Source organism: Phocoena phocoena, chromosome 3 (assembly GCF_963924675.1).
Source record: "Phocoena phocoena chromosome 3, mPhoPho1.1, whole genome shotgun sequence".
Lineage (NCBI taxonomy): Eukaryota > Metazoa > Chordata > Mammalia > Artiodactyla > Phocoenidae > Phocoena > Phocoena phocoena.
Window position 1 is genome coordinate 172,582,416 of NC_089221.1, and position 21,532 is coordinate 172,603,947.

General features: G+C 60.9%; 1 protein-coding gene across 3 annotated transcripts; it reads right to left on the reverse strand.

Annotated features, from left to right (window-relative positions):
- Nucleotides 1–261: 261 nt before the first annotated feature.
- DAZAP1 (DAZ associated protein 1) lies at nucleotides 262–20,824 on the reverse strand. Of its 3 annotated transcripts, XM_065873282.1 has the most exons (13): nucleotides 20,694–20,722; nucleotides 13,637–13,677; nucleotides 12,987–13,153; nucleotides 12,648–12,713; nucleotides 11,076–11,186; nucleotides 10,202–10,250; nucleotides 7,134–7,216; nucleotides 4,686–4,839; nucleotides 3,724–3,753; nucleotides 3,484–3,624; nucleotides 2,533–2,709; nucleotides 1,855–1,943; nucleotides 982–1,155 (listed from the first exon to the last, which is right to left on the reverse strand). In XM_065873282.1, the coding sequence occupies exons 1-12, from the start codon at nucleotides 20,720–20,722 to the stop codon at nucleotides 1,855–1,857; spliced, it is 1,137 nt and encodes a 378-aa protein (XP_065729354.1). In that variant the 3' UTR covers nucleotides 982–1,155. The 3 variants fall into 3 exon arrangements, with proteins under 3 accessions (XP_065729352.1, XP_065729354.1, XP_065729353.1); XM_065873280.1 differs by lacking the exon at nucleotides 1,855–1,943 and having other exon boundaries at nucleotides 262–1,155; nucleotides 20,694–20,824; XM_065873281.1 differs by lacking the exon at nucleotides 1,855–1,943 and having other exon boundaries at nucleotides 11,076–11,183.
- Nucleotides 20,825–21,532: the final 708 nt, after the last annotated feature.

Below are 21,532 nucleotides of genomic sequence, written 5' to 3' on the forward strand. Positions count from 1 at the left end.
TCCAGGTGTCACTCCCGCAGGGGCGGGGGTGGCCTGGCCAGCCCCACCCACATGTGTGCAGACGTCTCTTCCTCGGAGCCCGGCAAGTGGCCTCTGAACCCTGGGACCCAGGGTCCCTCACAGTGCGTCTGCAGCTCTGACCAGGCCCCCCACCACCACCAGACCAGATCCCCCAAAGCCCCAGACCTGCCGAAGAGGGCCCGGGCTCCCCACACGGAAAGGGGCTCCTCTAAGCAGAGGGAATAACAGACACAGCGTGGGTTTCTAATCCAAACGCACTTTCTTTATTCAAATCGGTCAGCGGGGACGCCCTAAAGCCCCAAGCGCAGGAGATGGGCTGGCCCGGCCTCCTCCTGGTCCTTGACGCCAGAGCGGACGCAGGCGAGCGCGGCCCCACGGCGCACCTGCAGACATGGCCAGGCAGGCCAGTCGACAAAAGCAAAGAATAAACAAAAAACAAAACACACTCAGTAGATTTCTTCTTTAAGCTCCCAGAGTTTCTGGACCAACGAGTCCCAACCCTCAAAGCCAGGAGTGAGGGACTAAAAACGCCCCTCACCTCCACCAGTGCCGACAGAAACCCTGTTTTAAATTAAAAAATAAGCGAGTATACATTGTAGAAAATTTCTCTTAAAAATCTCACAATTTGTAAATGTATATTTTTTTCTTTAACATAAAAGTTTACAATATACGGTAAAATAAAGGCTCAGGAAAATAATTGCAAAAAAAAGGAAGAAAAAGAAACCTGAAGTTTTGAATTAAAGCTGAAGACTTTTTTTAACCCTGTTGTTGAACCAGTGACTTTTTTATTGAGCTGATGGGTTAGAGAAATAATACGTTTAAAAACTTCGGTCCAGATGCCCACAGCCACCGCCAGAAGCCCCCCACGCTCCAGTTGGTATTTTCCCCAAGTTTGTGATTGTCACGAGTTCACAAGTTTGAATCCTGGCCTCAGCCGCCCGACATCCTCAAGGTGCTGCGGCTAGCGTCGGTAGGGGTGGAATCCTTGTACGTTGTGGTTCTGACCGCGTCCAAAGCCACTTCCGCCGGCGGGGGGACCCCCCGAGCCGGGCACCGAGGGGCCCCCGTAGGAGGGGGGCTGCTGGCTGGGGTCTGAGAAGCCCTGTCCGAAGCCCGCCAAGTCCTGTCCGTAACCTGCGGGGAAGGGCTCAGTGAGTTGGGACCACTTCCGCTCCCACTGGCACCCATGGCCAGGGCCCTGCGCGGGGCAAGGCATGGACCCGGAGGGTGGAGGGCCCACCTGGGAGCCTCGGCAGGACTCTGGGCAGCTGTCTTGCACAGAAAGAAAAGCAGCTCTGAGACCCCTCGGACCCCTCGTCTGTCCCATCTGCTCTCAGCCCTTTTCCCCACTCACTGCCCTGCCCTCATGGCTAGAGAGGCCCTTGAGCCTGGAGACACAGATGATCTGGCCTGCCTTGGTGGACCACAGGCTTCTAGAAAGTTTGTCCTCGGGTGGACCACAGGGTGGACTCAGCACAGATTTCAGGATGGGAGGAAACGTGACAGGCCAGCCTGAGGTACAGGTACAGAGCTTGGCCCTGACGGTGCTGCCTGCACAGCCCCTCCAGGTTGGGCAGCCCCTCCTCCAAGCAGGAGCAGACCCACACCATGCACGGTGGAGGGGGCCGTCCCGGGGGCCCAAACGCCCACCGTGCTGCCCCATGGAAGGAGAGCTCGGGGCTAGCGGGGCGGTGGCCGGCCGAGATCCTTGCCCCGGCAAGGGCCCGTCCCCGAGGGCACCGCCGAGTCCACCCCCGCCCAGGATGGCAGAGGAGGCGACATCGTGGCCCGGGCGCAGGCAGTGGGGACCGTGGAGGAGGAGGCGCCACCTACCTAGGCCACATCACTGCTCAGCCTGACCATAAGAGTGTAAACAAAGTGAGGGCCGAAGCCTGGCGGCTCTGGAGAAGAGGTACCCAGGCCTGGCAAGAGACGAGACCAGGCTGACTGCCCCAGGCGGCCTCGGCAGAGGAGCAGGGGCGGGGAGGGGCACACGCGCTATCGCTCGCACACCCCCACCGGGGGCCGGCGACCCCACACCCGCCACCACCGCCACATCCTACTCCGGGTGAGGCGAGAACCCACATGCTCAGGGACCGCGGCCGGGCAAGGCCCCCAGGGGAACAAGAGCGTGCGGTGTAGGGGTGCTGGGGGCGTCTGTTCAGCGCCAGCAGAGCCCCAGGCCCACCCTGTCCCCACAGGAGCTCCTCTGATGGGTGCGGACCCCGGGCTCCAGAATCCACCTGGCAAGCACCCTTGGGGACGCACAATGCTGACGTCGCACGGCCCTCACACCCGCCCTGAGCCCTACAAAACCAGACACCCAAGGCGGCAGGGCCCACCGGGGCGCCCCCAGGCACAAGGCCCCGGACGTCTGCCAGCCGCGGACGCTCCTCCGCACCAGCGCCCTGGCCGAGACCCCAGAAACCAAGCGCCTGCTTCAGGCCCGCTCGAGCCTGGGTCTCTCGAGCTCTCCCCGCGGTGCGTGGATGCGGGGAGCGAGGCACTCACCGTACTGGCTGTACGGGAAGTCGGGCTGCGCCGACGGCGGTTTGCTCATGTCCGGGGCGGCCTGAGACGGAGGCGGCGGGAAGGCCAGAGGTGCAGCCCCCGGAGTGGCCGGTGGTGGGGGGACCCCCGGGGGGGCGAACTGATCCGGTGGGGGAGGTGGAGGCCCGTAGCCAAAACCTGCAGGCAGACAGGAAAGACAGACACAGACGCGGTGCTCGCCCTCAGGGAGCCGCCCAGACCACCTCCACCCAGCAGCCAGGCCTCAAGGACGCCCACAGGCCGGGCCCACAGCCGAGGAAACGACCCCCACCAGCGGCCAGCCTGGCAGCACACGCCTAGCGGGGCGGGGCCGCAGGCCCGGTAGCCTTGGGAAGGCGGAAAGTTGTGAGCCGTCCATGAAGGGCGCCCCGCTCTTCCTCATCAGAAATGAAACTGGCCGGGGGCTGGGCCGGGAGCAGGCGCCCCTCCTGTAAGGACACGCGGTCATCAGGTGGCCCGCAGGCCCTGGTCCGGGCTACAGGGCTGCACTGACCAGTCCCGGGTCCCTGGCCACAGGGGGCCGCTGAGCACGCCGCCCCAAGACACACGAGGGAAGGAAGGCAGAAGACACTTCCTGCCGGCCGAACGACACACTCAAGTGGCTGCTTGTTGGCCCTACAGGATCAGGTGAGGCACTTCTCTTTCCTGATGGACACACGGTCACCACGTGTGGCCACACCCCCTCTACCCACGGTGCTGGGGGACGGAAGGCCCGCCCCAGCCCTCCAGAGGCGCCTCTTCAATTACAGCTGGGCACAAAGCAAGTGCATCAAGCCCCCTCAAGTGAAGCACGGAGAGCAGGTCCCGAGGGATTAAGGTGAGCCAGAGGGTGGGGGAGGGGGAGGGTCTCCGTGCCCGACAACTCCCAGCCCCCTCCCCCACCACCCCCCAACAGGGCCCGCGGCCACTTACTGAACTGCGGGGGCGCGCCGTAGCCCTGGGGGAAGCCCTGGGGAGGGGGGAACCCTCCAGGAGGGGTAGACACGATGTAAGAGGTGAAGGGCGGAGGCGGCGGGGGGGCTCCTCTTCCTGCGGGGGGCGGTCCGTAGCCACCTGGAACACAGAGAGCAGGATGAGGGCGGGCAGAAGCCCCCAGCCCCATCCACCAGTTTCACACCCTGTTCTCTCCATCTCCTCCCAACAGGGACTCACCGATCGCCTGTCCTGCTGGCACCCACATCCCTGCAGGGAAAACAGAGAGGGGTGGGTGCTGCGTCAGCGCCATAGCGTGGACGGGGGACCCCCGCCCCCCGCGGGACCTGGTGTCCTGACGCATCATGGGTGCAGCGGAGACGTCAGAGGGGAGCCTTCCTTGGGTCGCATGGCCCCAGCCCTTCCAAGCAGCCCCTCGGTCGGGAGGGCGGGGATGCCCACAGAGCAGGGACTCAGTCGCATGTGTGGGACTCAGGCTGGGAGGCAGGAAGCCAGGGCGGCCTCCGGCCAAGCGCTGGTTCTTCCCCTGCTTGTGGGTGTGAGGGTACCTGGTCTCACTAGACGGTCCCCTACAGCCATGGCTTGTTTCGCAATAAAAACCATTCTAAAAGCCAGCCCTGGAGAGACCAGGAATAAAGCCTGGAGCCATGCAGAAACGGGTCTATGAGCTTGGGGGAGCCCGGTGCCCTTCCCTGGACAGTGTTCCTTCTCTAGGTTTCTAAAGGGAATGGAGGCTCCTGGATCCTGGCTCGGGGCCCCTGGCCACCCCAAGCCTCCCCGCAAAGCTGTCCGTAAAAGCTCTGCCAGCCCCACACGGAGGGCCCACAGCCCAGGGAGCTGGAATAGACCCAAAGGGCTCAAGAGGCAGGACTCCATGCTTCCTCCCTGCTGGGTGGAAACCCCGCTCTCCCCAGAGCCTCCGACCAGAGCCTGCGAGACAGTCAGCCACGTCCATCTCCCACTCCGGCCTTGTGGCACCTGCCCTTGGAGACACATCTCCGACCTCTGCCGGAGGCACCAGCCCAGCACTCCCAGCGCCCATGGGCGGCAGACGGGACAGACCCACCCAGCCCTGGACAGGGAGGGGCCCTGGTGCAGGTTGCGGCCCCCACAGCCCGCACGCGTGCCAGTGGGCGCGTCCCAGCTGTGGATGGGCCCGTCGGGAGGGACGCCAGCCTTACCTTGCGGGCCATACCCCTGCTGCCACGTGGGCGGGGGCTGACCTGCCCAGCCGTTGGCGGCACTGGGCACGACCCGGCTGCCCCACTGGCTGGCCCCCGGCTGGCCTGGCGCTTGGCTTTTGCTGTCCCGTGGCTCGGCCCGTTTAACTTCCACCTAGACAAATCGAGCTCTGGTTTAGGGAGATGCTGAGGGTCTCAGACCCCCTTCCCTTCAGACACACCCTCAGATAACTTACAACTACACTTAGCATCTTATTATGACTTAAAACTAAATACTTAACTATAAACCTTATTTAGGCCAGTAACTTTTTTTCTTAAAAAAGTTTTTATAATTCTTTTGTCTAAAAAATGTTTCTCAGGTACAACAGATCCAGCTGTAAGTCACATGAAGCCCCACCCACTGCAGAGCAGGGCTGAGGGCCAAGAGTCCGCAGAGAGTTCTGTGCGTGACAGGGGCCTTTCAGTCAAGTTAAGGGGCAGTGTCAACCCAGGGTCACGCAGGTCAGGCTCAGCCAACCATCGTGGCCCTCCTCTCGGCCCCCCCCCCCCCGGCCAGCCTTGCAGGCCCTCTCCAAAGCCCCCGCCCTGCCTTCGCCCTTCAGCTCATACCTGAGAAACACAGTTGGTTTACTTAGGTTTTTTATTTAAAATGTCTAATGGAAGATAAAGACTTACCTTCCCCAGGCTAACGCTTAAAGAATCTCAATTAACTCAAAATAATGTCAGAGGGAATGGATGTGATAAGAGAATCTTACATTACATCTAACAAAAAAAGTAAACAAACATGCAATAAAATGGACATTTGAATCAGTAAGCAATCTTCATACTGTGTTAGGTCAGCAGCCCAGGACCCTTCCGCTTTTGGACGTGCCAGGAGCCACAGCATGTGGAGGGTGGGACAAGGGGACGGAGGTACCCATCCCACCAGGCCTAGCCCCGCCTACACAGCCTTTCCAATGTGGGCCGACTGACAGCAAAGACCCCCGATTCCAGGGCTGCGTTAGCCTTCTAGAATCCCCAGTTACTCTTGTTTGTAGGATAAATTTTAGCAAGGAGAAAGAGACAATGAATTCACTTGGAGCCTGGTGCGCCAAGCATCCTGTATTCAGAGTCCCATCAATTCTGCCTAAAGGCGTTCCTGGGAGAGGACAGACAGGCAGGGGACAGAGGCACAAAGACCCCACCTTCCGATGCCCCGAGGATGCTCCATGGACAGGAACAAAATCCCCAGTAGCTCAGGGCGGTGCGAAAGCAGGACCAGAGGACCCATTTCAAAGAACTCAAATTAATGAGTCTTCACACTTTCCTTAAGGGAATTTAGTTCCTGCTTACAAAGCAAAGCAGCCCTGTGATTTAAGAAGTATATATATTCTTTTAGTCTTCCTATTCTGCCCTTAGCTTTTAATTACACGTGGGCCCCAGCCCTTCGAGACGGGGCTGGAGCTGGACTCTGCCCCTGGGAGCAGATCCGTGCACTGAGCGGGCCTCTCTGTCCCTGAAGGAGGACCTCACTCCTCCCCAGTTGTAAACGCCACAGGACGTTAAAACATGGGACACGGGCTCTTCTGAACGTGTGTTCGTAACAGCACACACCCTTGGAATCTGCAAGCTAACCTTAAACTAGGAGCGTCAGTGAACGTCTCAAACTGAGAGCGTGACTGTGTCTCCTGCACAGTCAGGTTCGCGTGGAACTGAGTCAGCCGCCCATCTGTAAAGCGAAGGGGCGGGGGGGCGGGGGTTGCCCCTGGGGCCAGACTCCCTCCACGTCTCAGCCGACGCAGGGCTCCGGCAGAAGGGCTGGGCTTGCCGAGGGGACGAGGACAAGCCGAGGGCCTGGGAGGGGCGGCAGCCTGGCCGACTGCACAGCCCCCCACCAGTTACTCAGGTGAGAGCCGAGTTCTCAGCAAGCTCAGGGCCGGAAAATGAGGGGTCGGGCCACCTCCCGAGAGGCTCCCTCCGTGGCAGCAACACAGTATGAAGATGAAACACCAGAGGTCACTTGACTGCATGGAGTTAAGAACTATCAGGAGCATGTGGCCGGTACCGAGTTCACAGTAAGTGACCCAATTTGAAAACCAATCCTTCAGGATGTTTACGTTGCCTTCAGTTTTACACGGAACCTGTTCTCAAAGGTTCACGGCCGGCACTTTACGGGGCCGGCGTGGGACGGGAGGGGAGGGGAGGGGACACACATCTGAAGGAGTGGTCACTGAAACCAAGCCTGAGGCAACCCGTGACTTCACTGGACGCCAGCCTGCCCGCCCCGCCGGCCGCCCCCCAGGGGCTCTAGAGCCAGGGGCTCCCAGAACCGGGTCCGACCCCCAGCTGGGGGTCCCGGGATGACTAGCCCGGCCCTCCTCCTGTCCAGGGATTTCCTCTCCAGTGAAATCCCTAGGTTGCCTAAGACTTAGTTTGGTCTTAAGATAAAATAAAACTACAACTACACACTTTTTTGCCCATGATGTCGTGAAAATGCATGTTGACAGCCTGGTCCACTGATTGTTCGTCCTCGAAAGTAATAAATCCAAAACCTAGCCAACGACGAAGAGTGAATCAAGGTAGCAGGGTGTTGTGACACAAAACAGGGTGATGAACAGTATTAGGGACGGGCCGAGGGATCGACCGAGGGTCTCAGCGAAGCAAGTGTGCGAGGCTGTGGGGCGCGAGCACGCCTCAGCCCAGAGGCCGCTTCCTCCACAGAGATGACCTTGGAGCCACAGGGGCGCATGTTAGCAGCCGCCCGGACAGCAGGGCGCTGAGGGCCCGGCTGGCGGGCAGCCCCAAGTGTGTCGTGGGTGCGCTTCTGCTTTTCTGAAACCCAGGGTCCTCCCCCTCGGCTGGCAGTCGCTTTGCAGCTAGTGCTGACAGCAGCCGTACACTGTTCTAGCGCCTTAACAGAGGTACGTCTCTACCAGTTAGAGCCTCGCCAAGCTTGCCCAACGCTGTTGGGTAAGCCCGAGGAGTCCTGCCAAGGTAACGTACGTATGTATACAGGTGTCTATCTATACGTAGCTGCATAAATACACAGAGATACAGGCCACAGTGGGTTCCAGCAGGTCAAACACTGCTGTCGGCAGCAAGAGCAAGAGGCACCATGTCATCAAAAGGACAATTTCAAAGGGAAAAACAATTTAGCGTTTCCCAAACACAAGAGAGTGCAGTATAAACGAAGTTTGCTGGTCTGGTGAGCGCGGCTGCCTGGCTAGCGTGGAGTGTCCAGCCCTCAGGCTGCTGCTCTGGCTCCCCAGGGCCCATCTGTGCTGAGCACTACAGGCCCCCCACGGCAGCTGCCGGAAGACCCCGAACAACAAAGGACAGGCCAGGGGAAGGGCCAGGGCCCAGAAGGGGCGGAAGATGGGTGTGGGGGGAGGGGCACGGAGCACCGCGGGAGGTGGACGCAGGGGGCGGGGGCAGCCCCTGGAGGCAGGGGAGGGAGGGCCCAGGAAGGAGCAGCTGCCTCCAGGCCTCTCAAGCTGAGCAAAGAAGGATGCGGGAGCACAGTTGTGTGGACCGTGTGGAAAGACTCCTGGCAGAACTGTGGTGGGAGAAGGATGGAGGAGGGAAGGCAGCTCAGAACGGTAGGCGGCAGCCTCTCAGGGAGGCGCGCCCTCTCCGCACACGCGCATGCCTGAGCGTGATACACGCACACAGGACCTGCACACGCCCGTGGGGAGGAAATGTGAACAGACCAGAGGAGACAGGCCGCAGTGGCGGGCACGCAGGAGGGCATGAGGGAGCAAAGGCAGCGGCTGAGGTGTGTGGGGACTGAGCCCGGGGCGGGGACGAGGAGCCTCAGATGGACCGAGGGACAGGGAGGGAGGGAGAGAGGGAAGGAGGGAGGGAGGGAGGCTTCGGAGAAGACTCAGGAAGGAGAGGAAGTAGGGACGAGCTCTCAGGGAGCCCGCTGACCAACTGCTGGCTCTGGCGCGGCTCCCACCCTCCACCCGCCTAGCACTGGGGGCCGCGCGGGGACTCGCCAAGCCCCACGGCGGAGGATGATGGCAGGAGCTACATGGGAACAGGGCCGAGGGGTGAGCCCCGAGCGCTCTCCCGCATCCCCTCCTGCCCAGACCCCGCCCCGGCCACCTGGCGCCCCCGGGCCCGGGCTGAGGACCACAGGCGGCCCACGGGGTGACTAAGAGCAGCCTCGGGACCCCCGCATCCCAAGGCGTCCCAAGATCAGAGGCAAATGGTGGAACACAACATGGGTGATGAACGGCATGTGAAAAAGTGAACGTTTTCTCCAAGTGCAGGAGTGTCTGAAGCCACAGGGCTCGCGGTCCTTAGAGTGCAAGAGGCGGTGAGTCGTGGGGAAGGAGCCCCGGGGCGGGGCTTCTAGGGATGCGTCTGTCTGTCAAGAGGCGACATCACCGCTGAGGAAGCGGAACAGAAACACACTGAAACTTCGTTTACACCCCACTGGAGCAAAGCCCGCTCCCTCCTCTGACTGCGGGACTGGCCTGTACCTGTGTGATATAATTTAGCACCTGGAGAAAAGAAATCTAAAGAGATATCGTTAATCACAAACAATTCACAGAGAGAAAAGGAAAAACAACTTACTTAACATTACTGTACTTTACTATGAAACACTTAAGTATGTCACTAAGCATGTACGTCTACATTAAAATTAAGACTAAGACTTAACAGCTTAATCGACATGAAGTGAGGATACGTTACTTAATCACGGAGGAAGGAGGATGAGGTTCAAATGGCAAACTATTCTCCAGCATGGCGGGCGCATGCTGTGGGCGGCGCCGGCCACGCTTGGATGCCTCGAGGGGCTGGGCAGGGGCCGCAGGGTCTGGCGCACCTAGCTCACAAGGCCGGCCCAAAAGCGGTTCAGGAACCAAAACAGGGACAAAGGCAGGGACAAATAGCAGCAGCCAGGGGGGAAAAAAAAAAAAGAAAGAAAGAAAAACAAAGGGCATGGAAATTGGGCGCCCAGTGTCCCAGCCCCGCAAACCACAGTGGACGTGCAGGTGGCGGCTGGGGGAGGCTGGTGCGGGCGCGCTGGGGCGGCTCCTTGCCCTCCTCCCACCCGCCCCGCCGACTTAGGGGACTTACGGAAAAAAGAACAAGAAAAGAAGAAAAAAGCATGGGATGGATCAAGGGAACTCCACGTTCAAGCCGAGCTGGGGCAGACCTAGCCTGACGACATGAAATGAGACTCCTGACTTCGCTGGAGTGAACTTAAAACAGGAGACAGTCGTAATTGAGGAAGTTCACAATTTAAAAGAAAGACTAAGCTTTCGGGACACCCTTAAAAACATAAACCATGTTGAAATTCATGCCAAGTTGTAAAAACTTCAAAAGAACGAGCTTAAAAAAAAAAAAAAAAAAAAAAAAAAAGGTTGTACCGCCTGCCCTTGGGAAGCAGACAGGCTGGGGCTGCGTGGGAACGGACTTCAGTCTCCAAACCACCCTCTCCTGAGGCAAGGCTCGCTACAACCACCACCTAATTGTGAGATAGTTTGCCATCTGAGGGGAAGGCCAGGGACAAACTCCATCTCTTTTACCTCGAGGCCTCTGCTTTTCCGCGTCGTAGATCATGACCACTTCCGTGACCTGGAAGGGAGATGGGCGTCTGAGGGCCCAGGTCTGCAGGTGGCACAGGCACATCTGCCTACAACACTCCCGGCCCCCGCTGCCTGGGACTGCCTGCCGAGTGCAGGAAGTTCCGAGGCAAAAGGCCAGCTTCCTGGGCTCTGAGACACACGGGGCCGAGAGCAGGCCGAGGGGTGCTCACGGGGCAGGGTAGGTGGCGGGTCACCAGGGGCCCAGGCCCCATGCTCCAGTAGGGAGACGAGAACCAGGACCTCCCACCCGGGATCAGAGTCCCCGGCCTGGCTGGGCCACCACGTTCCCTTCCTCGTCCGCTCCGCACAAGTTCCTGCCAGGCCCTGGGTACAAACAGGTACCACCAGGCAAGCACGCTGCAGCCGGGGCACACGTGGCCGGTGGAAGCCTGGGGGGACTTCGTGTCTCTGCTTCGGATGAGGGGACAGCCTCCCAGCCCACTGGCCCCCTAAGCCCTGACTGTGTCCTGTCTGCCCCGCTAGAACTCAGCTCCCCAAAGTTTTTTAGCCTCTTCCAGAAAACAAACCCACCCGCCCCCCATCCTAGGGGAGGGGGCGGAAGCCTCACCCAAGCCCAGCCCCTTCTTCCTGACACCATCTAGCGCTTCCCACCACAATGGCTACAACCGACCCGAGGGCCTTCCAGGAGGTCAGTCTGCCCCATTTACAGTAAGTCCTCTCCTGGGATGGTAACTGGCCACGCAGGGAATGGATGGGGCTTTGGTCTGCTTTGTGCCAGGCTCAGCCTCCCCAGGACACAGGGCTGCGCCACTCCCGCCCTGACCGACCTGCTGCTGGCGCGGGGAGAACTCACCACTCCGAATTTCTTGAAGTATTCCCTGAGCTCTGTCTCACCACAATTGTGAGGAATTCCACCGACAAATATCTTATTTGATTTACTGTTATCACTCCTGGGTCCTTTCTGCTGTTTCAAGGAGGAGAAGATGGTTAGTTCACGTGGGGAAACTTCCTGACACTCCCCGCTGCTGTGCACGGTATGGCCTCTGAAGGTCAGACCAGACACCCCAGGAGCCCAGTGAGTCCAGAAAACCGCAACGGCCGCTGTACGAATGAACGCGTCCACCCGCCGACAGAGGATGGGGCGCCCCAAGCACGCCCACCCATGGCGCCTGCCAGCTGTGCGGTGTGGAACCCAGGGCTTTAGGAGAGGAGAACGAGTACCAGGGTGGCCTGCACAAACCAAACTGGCAGACCAGGCTCGCTTCCAGGGGCAGTGTGTAAGCTGGTGATGCACAGACGGTGGAAAGCTGGAAAGCTCTGGTAACTGAGGCTCAGTTGCCACCTCTTCCGCCTTCTGGCCCGGACCCCGCTCTCTGTGGACACCCCGCGCTGCCACCTCCTCCCACCCCCCCAGACACCAGCAGCTGGGGACGCAGAGGCTGTACTTTTGGGCGTGGGGGCAGGGTGCCAGCGGCAGGAGCAGGCGCGGAGGTGGGTACACACACGGCCGGCCTCCGCAGCCACGGGTTCTGCGTCCTTGGATTCCACCAACCGTGGATCAAAAATATTCAGAAAAAAAAACTCCACAAAGTTCCACAAAGCAAAACTTGAATTTGCCGCACACCAGCCAACTATTTACACTGTATCAGGTATCGTGAGTCATCCAGAGATGGTTTAAAAGTGTACAGGAGGACGTGCGTAGGTTACAGGCCATTTTACATAGGGACTTAAGCGTCTGTGGATTCTGGTCACCTCGGGGGTCCTGGAAGCAGTCCCCGCAGATCCCACCGAGGGACGGCTGTGTAGATCACTGATGCTGACCACTGACGAATCTGGGCAGTGTTTTATTTAGGTGTTCACTGTACCACTCTTTTTCTGTATTTGATATTTCCTAACAGAAAGCGGGAAAAATACGCCCTTGGTCTGAGGCCCCTGATGGAAATGCAGGTGCCCAGGCCCCAGCCCTGCACAGCCCCCAGGCCAGCCCGTCCAGCAGGGCTTTCCTCGAGGACAGGGCACTCCGGGTGACGGCCGGCCTGGCGCCGGGGGGCACACGTGGCTCAGATTCCCAAGGTGGGTTCTGAACTCAGCAGGCCTCCTCCCTGGAGGGGAGCAGTCCGCAGAGCGCTGAGCGGTGGGGGGTGGGGGGTGGGGGGCCAGGAGCAGTCGGCGCGGATACGATGGAAGGTTCCTAACGACAGATGGCTGTGAGCCGTCGTTTGCAAGGTAGACTAATAAGAAACTTCTCGGCTACAAGATAAAAAACGTCCAACACCGAATCGACCCGAGCCCTTCTCAGCTGCTCAACCTCATGCCGGAAGCCCTCCTGTTGCTCAGTCTGAGTGAGCAAGGACCCAGGTCGGAGACACAGCTCCCCTCGCATCAGCGGCTGCGGGACACCCAGCAGGAACCCCCAGCCCCTTACCCAGCCTTCCTTCGGCCGCGTCCTCTCCGGCTGCATCCCCCGAGGCGTGCAGGGCTTTGGGTCGATCTGTTGGAAGTTTCAAAGGAGCAGTGGTGAACAGGAGGCTTGCTTCCCCCAGAGAGAAGGTGTGAGCAGCAGGGCCAGGGGCACAGGGCCCATCAGGTGGCCCGGGCCGCATCCTGGCCCAGCGCCCAGTCTAAGCTCAGAGCCTTAACCCCTTCAAACCAAGCCCACGGGAAAGCAGTCCTCGACACACACACCCCACAGCTTGGGCACAGAGGCACGCCCAGGAGCCACACACAACAAGACAGAGAGGTTTCTTCGGGGACCGGCACTCACGTTTCGGCCATCGAGGGTGTGTGGTCTGCTGGCCAGCACTGTGCCCACGCAGTTTGGGTCTTTGAATTTGACGAACCCAAAGCCTCGAGACTGGTTGGTTGTCTTGTCTTTCATGATCACGCAGTCCACGACCTCTCCATACTGGGAAAAGTAGCTGCGCAGCGTCTCTGCTCAAAGATCGAGACACACGCACATGCACAGCGGGGCATTAGGCAGGTCACACACTCCCAGCCCATCAGCCTGACCTGTAAAGTGTGCAACTAGGAACCTTTAAACTGGCTGATCCACTGACATGGGGGCAGCAGAGAGGGTGAAGGACGGGGTGCCAGGGAAGGGAAGGTGCACCCCATCTCCGCGGGAAGAAAAAAGGCCACAGCTAAGTAGGCAGAGCCAGCGGATCCCTAGCCCTCCTGGCTCCACCTCCACACGCCAACAGCCTCTGCCTTCAGAGCTGGCCACCCTCCCCGACTGTGACCATGACCATGGCCATGAAGCATCAGGACGAGATCAAGTTCCAAAGCCCACGATCATTCATCTCTGCCCCCATCAACTCCTGATCAAGTGCCCCTTCCCAGAAACCAAGACAATAAATAAGTCAGGAATTAAAGACAATTCACACAATCCAAAGACAGAGGTCCATTCGCACCTACCTTGGGTGGTGCTCCAGTCAAGACCGCCCACGAAGAGCTTCCTGCAATGCAACGAGAAAACATTCAGGGTCAAGAGGGTTCTGCCCTGGGAACTCCCCGGTGATCCAGTGGTTAGGACTCGGCGCTCACTGTCGTGGCCTGGGTTCAAGCCCTGGACGGGGAACTAAGATCCCGCAGGCTGCATGGCACAGCGCCCCCCGCAAAAAAAGAGGGTTCTGCCCAAGGTGCCGACCATCTGGCCTACCCTAAGGTGGTAACCCGGGGCACGACCATGGCCCAGCCTCATCAGTCAAAGGCATGAAAGAGGCCTCCAAGATCTGCCCACGGGGCGGGAGTGAGAGTTAGAACATCCCAAGTCGCATGTACACGCTGACCTCAACCACAGTAAGAAAAGAGAGACCGACGGCACCCCCTACCGTGCCAGTTTGGGAGCAGGATCACGGGGCAGCTTCCCAACTGCTCAGCAAACACCAAAGCTTTCCAAGTCCAGAGCTGAGATCCCACGCAACAAACTCGGACGACAGCGGGGATGAGGGCTTTAGGACAAAGCTGGGATATGCAGCACGTGATCACAAGTAAGGACCCACAAATCACTGGGGAGGTCCCTGGAGCTCAGACGTGGCAGGGTGGCCCGGGCTGTCCTTTTGGACAGGTGCCCTAGAATGTTTGAGAGGAAAACTTCCGGTGGCCTCCCTGCCTAGTGTCCACATAGTCCCAGGGCGGGTCCAGAACCCAGGGGCCTTCCACTGCCCGCCACTTTCAGGCTGGCTGGGCCTAAGTGAACGGAGAGGTGCCCTGTGCTGCAGGCTCCCAACCCGATCCGGGGCCGGTGTGATAGGGCAGGCAGGGGACGGGGCTCTCCATCCCACCTGCTGCCATGGGGAAAGGAATGACACCGTCACCCTCGGAACAGCACCCAGGCACTGTCCCCATCCACAGCCAACCCCACCTTGCTTGGCGTGAAGACAAAACAGCCCCCCGAGGCTGAGCGCGCTGAGCCCCTGAGCGCCCGAAAACCGGCAGCCGGGATGCAAGGACAGACCCTTGCAGGGCAGTGGCCCTAGCCGCACTCAGGGGTCCCTCCCACTGCGGCTTTCTGCCTGGGGGAGAGAAACTCAGTGTGGAAGAAACAATTTCCCCACCCCAGACAGGTGGCCCCTGCCATCCTCAACATGCCCCCGTCCCCCGACACAGAGCGCGTTTCTGGATCGGGAGGCCAGCTCACACCTGGGCCTCGTGACCTTCCTGTCCTGTCCCCTACGCACCCCTGCGAGGTCAGACCAGGCTCCTCCTGCCTCCCAGAGACCCTGGGGAGTACAGCCCGCAGCTGTGCCCCACTGCCCCAGGGCCTGGCACCCAGGCAGGCAATGACCGAAGGGCCCTGAGGCTGGCAATGGACCGCCTCTGTGCCCAGGCCTTGGGCACAAGCACAAACGGGTTTGCTGTGGAAAAGCAGCTTGAAGAAACAAAGGAGCTGGAGCATTCTCAAAAAACCTGAGACAAACGCCAACTCACTTAGAGGAATACCCACCTCTGTTTAGCCTGCATGTGATCAGGACAGGAAGGTTGTCAGCCAGTCCCTCCAAGCAACCCAACCCCCGTGCCGCCGAGGAGGAAGGAACTGGTCTGACCAGTCCAGGTTCCAGCCCTCGTTTAAATTTCAAAATCAGACGTTAAGGGGAAAAGAGAGAGAAAGGCCATCACCTGTGCAAATTGACAAAACCGGAATCTGCCCTGTGTATTAGATGATGATGTGGTGTTGATATGTGCTTCCTGATTTTATCACTGTGCTGTATTTAGAAAATGTTTCTGTTCTTGGAAAACAGGACACACAGGAGCATCCAGAGGCGCACAGGGCTGGAACGTGGCATGGAAAGCATGCAGCGGGGCTGGCGTGAGGAGATCGTGGCGACTGTGCCCCCGCTCCTGTCACTGCTCTGCGAGTCCCAAGTTATATAAACTAGGAGGCGAAAGCTGCTCACCCCTGAGAAGATGCCAGGAGCACAGCTGGCACAGGAGAGAGCTCTATGTGACCGGAGACCCCATGCCAGCGCTGTGCTGGGTGCTTTATATATTTCCTTTCCTCCTGCTCCCTGTCTGCAGATGGAAGGTTCCGGAAGGCCCAGGGAGACCTCGCCGACACGCGGTGGCAGGGACTCGGGGGCTCTAGGCAGACTTGGCGCCATCGCTGGTATCACAGCCAACACACCTGCACAGGGCGCCGGGCTCTGCCACCCTGCTGCCGTTGGGGGGTGGCCCAGACAGACTTGCTTGGCACCAGATGACCTCAGGCCTTTCTGGGCGTTTACACACAACTCAGCAGATGAAGGGTCAGCTGACCCTGCGTGGCAGCCTCTCTCCAGCCCTTCCCTGCTATGAAGGGTGCCAGAGTCATCACTCAGCTGAAGCTGGAAACTGGGGGGCCCTCCCACAGACCCCGCCCCGCCCCCAGGGGACCTCCTGGCTCTGTCACACCCTTCCATCCCTGGAGACCCGAGAGGAGGTCTGCAGTCAGCGCTGGCTGCCGGGGTATGCACCCCAACTGCCGGGATGGGATCGCTGCCTTCCTCCAGGAAGGGGTTTGGCACAAGTGACCGGGTGCTGGGGTCTGGGAAACACTCACCCTCTTCCGGCTGCTGAATGGGAACCTGCTCTGGATGACTCCCCTGTCCTTGCTCTGGGTACTTTAGGGCAACTGTGTGGTATGTACACCAGAAAGTCAGGCTCCGGTGGCTTTCCCGGCCCAGGCTGCCCACGGCAGGCACCACATGCCGCGCCCAGGAGGACAGGGGGCAAAGGCCAGGACCCCTCACACGGTCCGGCAGGCAGCCCTCTCCTCGACAGCCTGTGTTCACGCCTTTCTGCAGCCAGGGAACCACCCCACTTCCAGCCCTTCTGCTGTGACAGACTGGACACCCCAAAGACAGTGGTCGGGGCAGGGATCTCACTCCGCAGGCCGGGCTTCCCTCCACCGGCCGGTGAGATCACCTCTCACAAACTATGGGGCCGCACAACACATGGAAAGCCTGGGCTGACCTTCGCTGAGCACGTGGGAGGCGCACCAGCTCCCAAAAGACACCACAGCCCACCAACCCCCGCCAGCCGAAACCCCCCAGACAGCGACCTCCGCCGAAACACAGCCGCGCTCCCCTGCAGGGGTGCCCCCAGTTCTAGCCTGGCCACCCTGGGAGTGACCTTGGCCGAGTCCCCTGACCCTTCTAAGCCTCGGTGTGCCCTGCCAAGGGAGGGGTCAGAGCTGAAGCTACAGAGGTCCAGCGCAACCCAGGGCAGGGGTTCTGAGGAGGAGCCCTGCACAGAGGGCAGCACGCCACCAGGTCCAGGTGCTGGGCCCACTGCAACGGCCAGAACCAGAAGGGAGTCAAGCAGAGCAGCCCCCAGCTTCACAGCCAACTGTACAGGCGTCCAAACAGCCCTGGGACACACGTCCTAACCCTCGGAAGTGAGCGGCATGGACACACTGGGAACCAGGCCTCAAAGAGCAAATGCTCCCAAACAGGGGTCTCACCTGGACAATCCTGCCCCCAGGGGACACTGGACCACGTCTGGGGACATCTGTGGCTTCTGGCACCGAGGGGGTGGGGGCCAGGGATGCTGTTCCACACCCTGCAGAGCCCAAGACAGCTCCAAAATGCAAGAGAGAAGCTCCAGAGAAAAGGCCCCCCACCCCCACCCCTACAGGGCAGGAGACACCTCTTGCCCCACCACACAGCGGCCCCCCTAAAGGGTGCTCACGCCCACAGGCCTCAGGAAGCTCGGCCCTGCGTGCTCCCGGTCTACACCCACAGGGCCAGCCAGAGCTCAACGGAAGGCTCTCTGCGTTCAAAGCCTCTGCAAGTAACCATTCCAGAAAGAGCCACGCCCATGAGGGACCCACAGGCTCCACCCCAGGACCCTTCCAGTGCTAAGTCACCTGAGCCCTCATGTGCCCCCCCATCACCCACCTCCCGCGTTTCTGTCCTGAGCAGCCGTGCCCACACCTCTCTCCAGAGACCCAGTGCTGCTTTCCCTCCCCTCCCCCAGGTCCCTCCTCGCCCTGGGACCCTCCCCTCCCCTCAGTCACATCCAAGGGTCCCTGTCTCACCAGCCCAGGGGAACGCCAGCAGAACCACATCTGCCAGATAAACCCCCCCTCAAACTCCTCTCCGGCTCCATGACACGTCAGCTCCCAGAACCTCAGTCCGGGGACCCCTCTTTAAGCTGACTCTCCAAGGCCACGGAGGAGACCGGGACACAACCCTGACCGCTCCCCGGCCCTCAGCAAGGTGAGCACCTGTCCCGCCGGGCGGCCCAGGAGGGAGAACATCTGCCCGCCCGTGGCACCTGGCTCCACGAGGCCACACGTGACACCTGCTGCTCCTATTGGACCTCTGCCCTCAAGACCCGCCCCGGCTCTGCTCGGGCCACTGTGACAACCAAGATGACGAAAACATGAACTAAAAGCAGTGGCCTCACCAGCCCCTGTACAGTCCAGACGCAGGGAAGCTTTGCCTTCAAAGGCTCAAACTCAAAAGGCAGATCCCTGATGGGGCGGCACCCCAGGCATCCACCCACTTCCTGAGGACGCAGGTACCTTCGACAGTGGAGCCGCCCCTCTGGCCTGGGAGCCGCTCGGGAGGGGCTGACCAGACACCAAAGCGAAGGAGGTCTGAGGGGAGGGTGGGTGTCATCAGCGATCAGTGAGACTGTCACATCCCCATAACACAGCTACCACTTCGTCTGAGTATGACGCACGCTCCCACACGGTGACCACCCCAAGTGGGCAACGGTGGTCCCCCCCCCACGGGAAACTCCAAGAGGGCCCATCACCAGGGAGCCGGATGAGGTCACGAGCACTGAACTAGAACAGCCACACAGAGTAAGGAAGTCAAGGTGGACCCGGACTTCCAACAGCAAACAGAAACAAGCCTCCCACAGAAAACAGAAACTGACCAATGTTTTGGGGCAAAGCAATAAAGTTTCTGGGACACCTGACATCTACAACTTTAGAACCCAGGCAACCTGGGTGCATTCACCAGGGTGGCAAGGGGAACGCGGCCAGGCAGGTCCCTGATCCTGATCCTGGTTCTGCTACTTGCTCTGCGGCCTCCCCAAGCTGCCTATGGGTCTGGGGTGGGTCTGCGGTGCCAAGGGTGGGACCCTTCAGACCCAGCCTTGGATCCTTGCTCCACCATCTCCCAGGGGTTGGGTACAAGCTGTAGGGGTGAACCGCCAGGGACCCCTGTCTGGCCGTCTCCTCGAGGGCACACCGAGGGGCAGGCCTCTTGGATCTGGAGGCACCCTGCCTTCCCAGGCGAGAGAAAAGGCAGCCCAGGCCTAAAGAAGTCAGCCTCTTGGCCGCAGAAGGCTTGGCTGTCAGGAAAAGAGGCCCATGTGGCTGTGGAAGACCTGCTGCCGCTCCCTCAGGTCCTGCCCCTTTCGCCGCAACTTTCTTTCTGCCCACATCCTAGTTTCCCAGCGGAAGCGCTGCAACTTTTCACTTACCCGACACACAGCTCAGACTTCCAGTGCCTGTACGTCTTTCCTAAACAAAGCAGGCTAGGAGCTACACGCCTTCTTTCTGGTTCTCTAAATGCTGTGGGGTTCTGGAGGGGGGAGCTCACAAAACACACTTTATGTCCTATGGTGTAACGTGCTGCTGGAACCTGGCAGGGGCTCAGTGAGGCCAGCCACCCACCAGCCAACAATGACTTACTCACCAAATCAAGCGTTTTGTAAACACCACATCTGTTCAACGCTAAGTGCTCGGAGAAATGTACACAAGGCCTCGGAAAGCCAGCCCAGGCTGTTTTGCCATCTCCGCAAAAAGAATTTAACTGTAAAATTACGCTGATGCTGTAGAAACCAGTCTCTGCAAAGAAAACTAGACCAAACCCCTAGACTAGGGCAGAATGGGATATCCTAGCTCCTGTGGGATCACTCTCCTCTCCAGCTCGTTTAGCATTAGGCAAGACTATAATTAAAAGGGAAACTTAGCTATAACAAACCTTCTCTCACTAACAGTTGCACCAAGGAGAAAGACCTCAGGAGCAAGCCTGTCTGTCCACCTCCCAAGTTTCTCTTTCTCTTTATCTTAAACCCGCCCATGGGGGTTAGGTGGGGGCTAAGCAGGAAGGGGCTCCAGCAACATAAAAACAACAGTTGCAGACACCCCATCAGGTGGCGCGGAGGCGCTGAGATGGTGGACACTGCGGGGTGCGCTGCTTGCAGACCGGGGACGGCCCCCCATGACCTTGGCCCTCGGGCCTTCGGTTTGCGAAACTACACTTGGGAGGAGAGTAGATGTTGGAGTGGGCACTCGCCGAGTCCCGAGTGGGATAAGCTGGGCGGCGGCAGAACTGGAACCCCCCCCACACCGACCGGGCCGCCACGTGCGCTGACCCGCCAGGTTCGTGCACGGGCTGGGGGCTCCCTGGACTCCACAGGTTCCTGTTCGAGGTCCCCAAGGAAAAGCACGAGCACGGGGACGGTTCCGCCCCCCCCCCCCCCCCCCGCCCAGCGAGAAATCCAGGCGCGGGGGCAGACAGGGTGCCCCGGACCCCCCCACACCCCGGGTTCCCGATCGAGGGTCTCCCTGCGGTAAACTCCGGCTCGGCGGCGGGGTCTCCCCCAGTCAGGAAACAGCAGGGACCCCCAGGTGAGGCTCGGGGTTCCTGGCCAGGAAGCGACGGGGCGTCCGGACCTCCAGGACTCCCCGGATCCCCCGGTAGAGGTTCGGCGTCCCCGACCACGAGGCGGTGGGACACCCGGACCCCCAGGACTCCCCGGATCCCCCCGTTGAGGCTCGGGGTCCCCGGCCACGAGACGGCGGGGCGCCCGGACCCACAGAACTCCCCGGACCCCCGGTTCCCGCTCGGGGTCCCCGGCCACGAGGCGGCGGAGCGTCCGGACCCCCAGATCCCCCCAGGGGCCCCCGACCCATCGCGCCCCCGGGCTCCCGGCCGCCGGCTCGGCACGGCCCCGCGGCGTGACCTTGACGGGCCGGGCGGGTCTGGGCGGGGGCCGGCCGAGGCGGCGGCGCGGGCCGGCGCGTCCTCACCCGATCTCGTCGGCGCCCGAGTTGTTCATGGCGGCGGCGGCGGCGAAGGCGCTCGGCGTCCGGGCCCCCTGGCTCGCTCCCGCCTCCGGAAGGTCACTGGCCCCGGCGCCCTCCCCACAGCCGCGGCCCGGATCTGCGCAACGGCGGCGGCCGCGCTGCCTCCTCCCCTCAGCGCCAACGGTCACCGCGCGTCCCCGCGCCCGCGCCGCCGCCCTGCGCTCGCCCGGGCGCGCTCCCGCACGGGGCCTCCGGGGGCGGAGCCAGGGGTGCGCCCCGTGTGCGTGCGTGCGTGCGTGCGGCGGGGCCCGCGCCGCCGCCGCTTGGCCGCCGCGCGACGGCCTTCCCCCTCGGCGACTGCAAGCGTCGCCGCGGGGCGCGTTGGGAAGTGGAGTCCCGCGCGCCGGCGCCGGCCCCGCCCCGAGGAGGAGAGCGCTCGGATCGAGGCGCGTGCGTGCGCGTGCTGCGAGCGTGCGTGCGTGCGCGGCGGCGCGGGGCGCGTGCGCGGCCGGGCGCTCGGGGCTAGGCACCGCGGGGCGCAGGCGCGGCTGCGGCTTCCTTGTTCAGTCTCGAGTGCGGGGCGGGGCCACGCATGGGGTCAGCCGTGGGAAGAGGCCACGCCCGCACCCCGCCGGGCCGCGGGAGGCTTCGGCGCCACGTTCGGTTCCTGCGCCTAGACTGCTCCCGCTGCCCCCAGAAGACGATACCGACGGTCAGAGAGGCTCATTCACCTGCCCAAGGTCACTTAAGGAAAGAACTGGAATCAAATCCAACAGTTGGCTGTAGATGCAATGATTATGAAAACACATTGAGTCCCTGCCATGTGCCAAGGATTGTCCTGC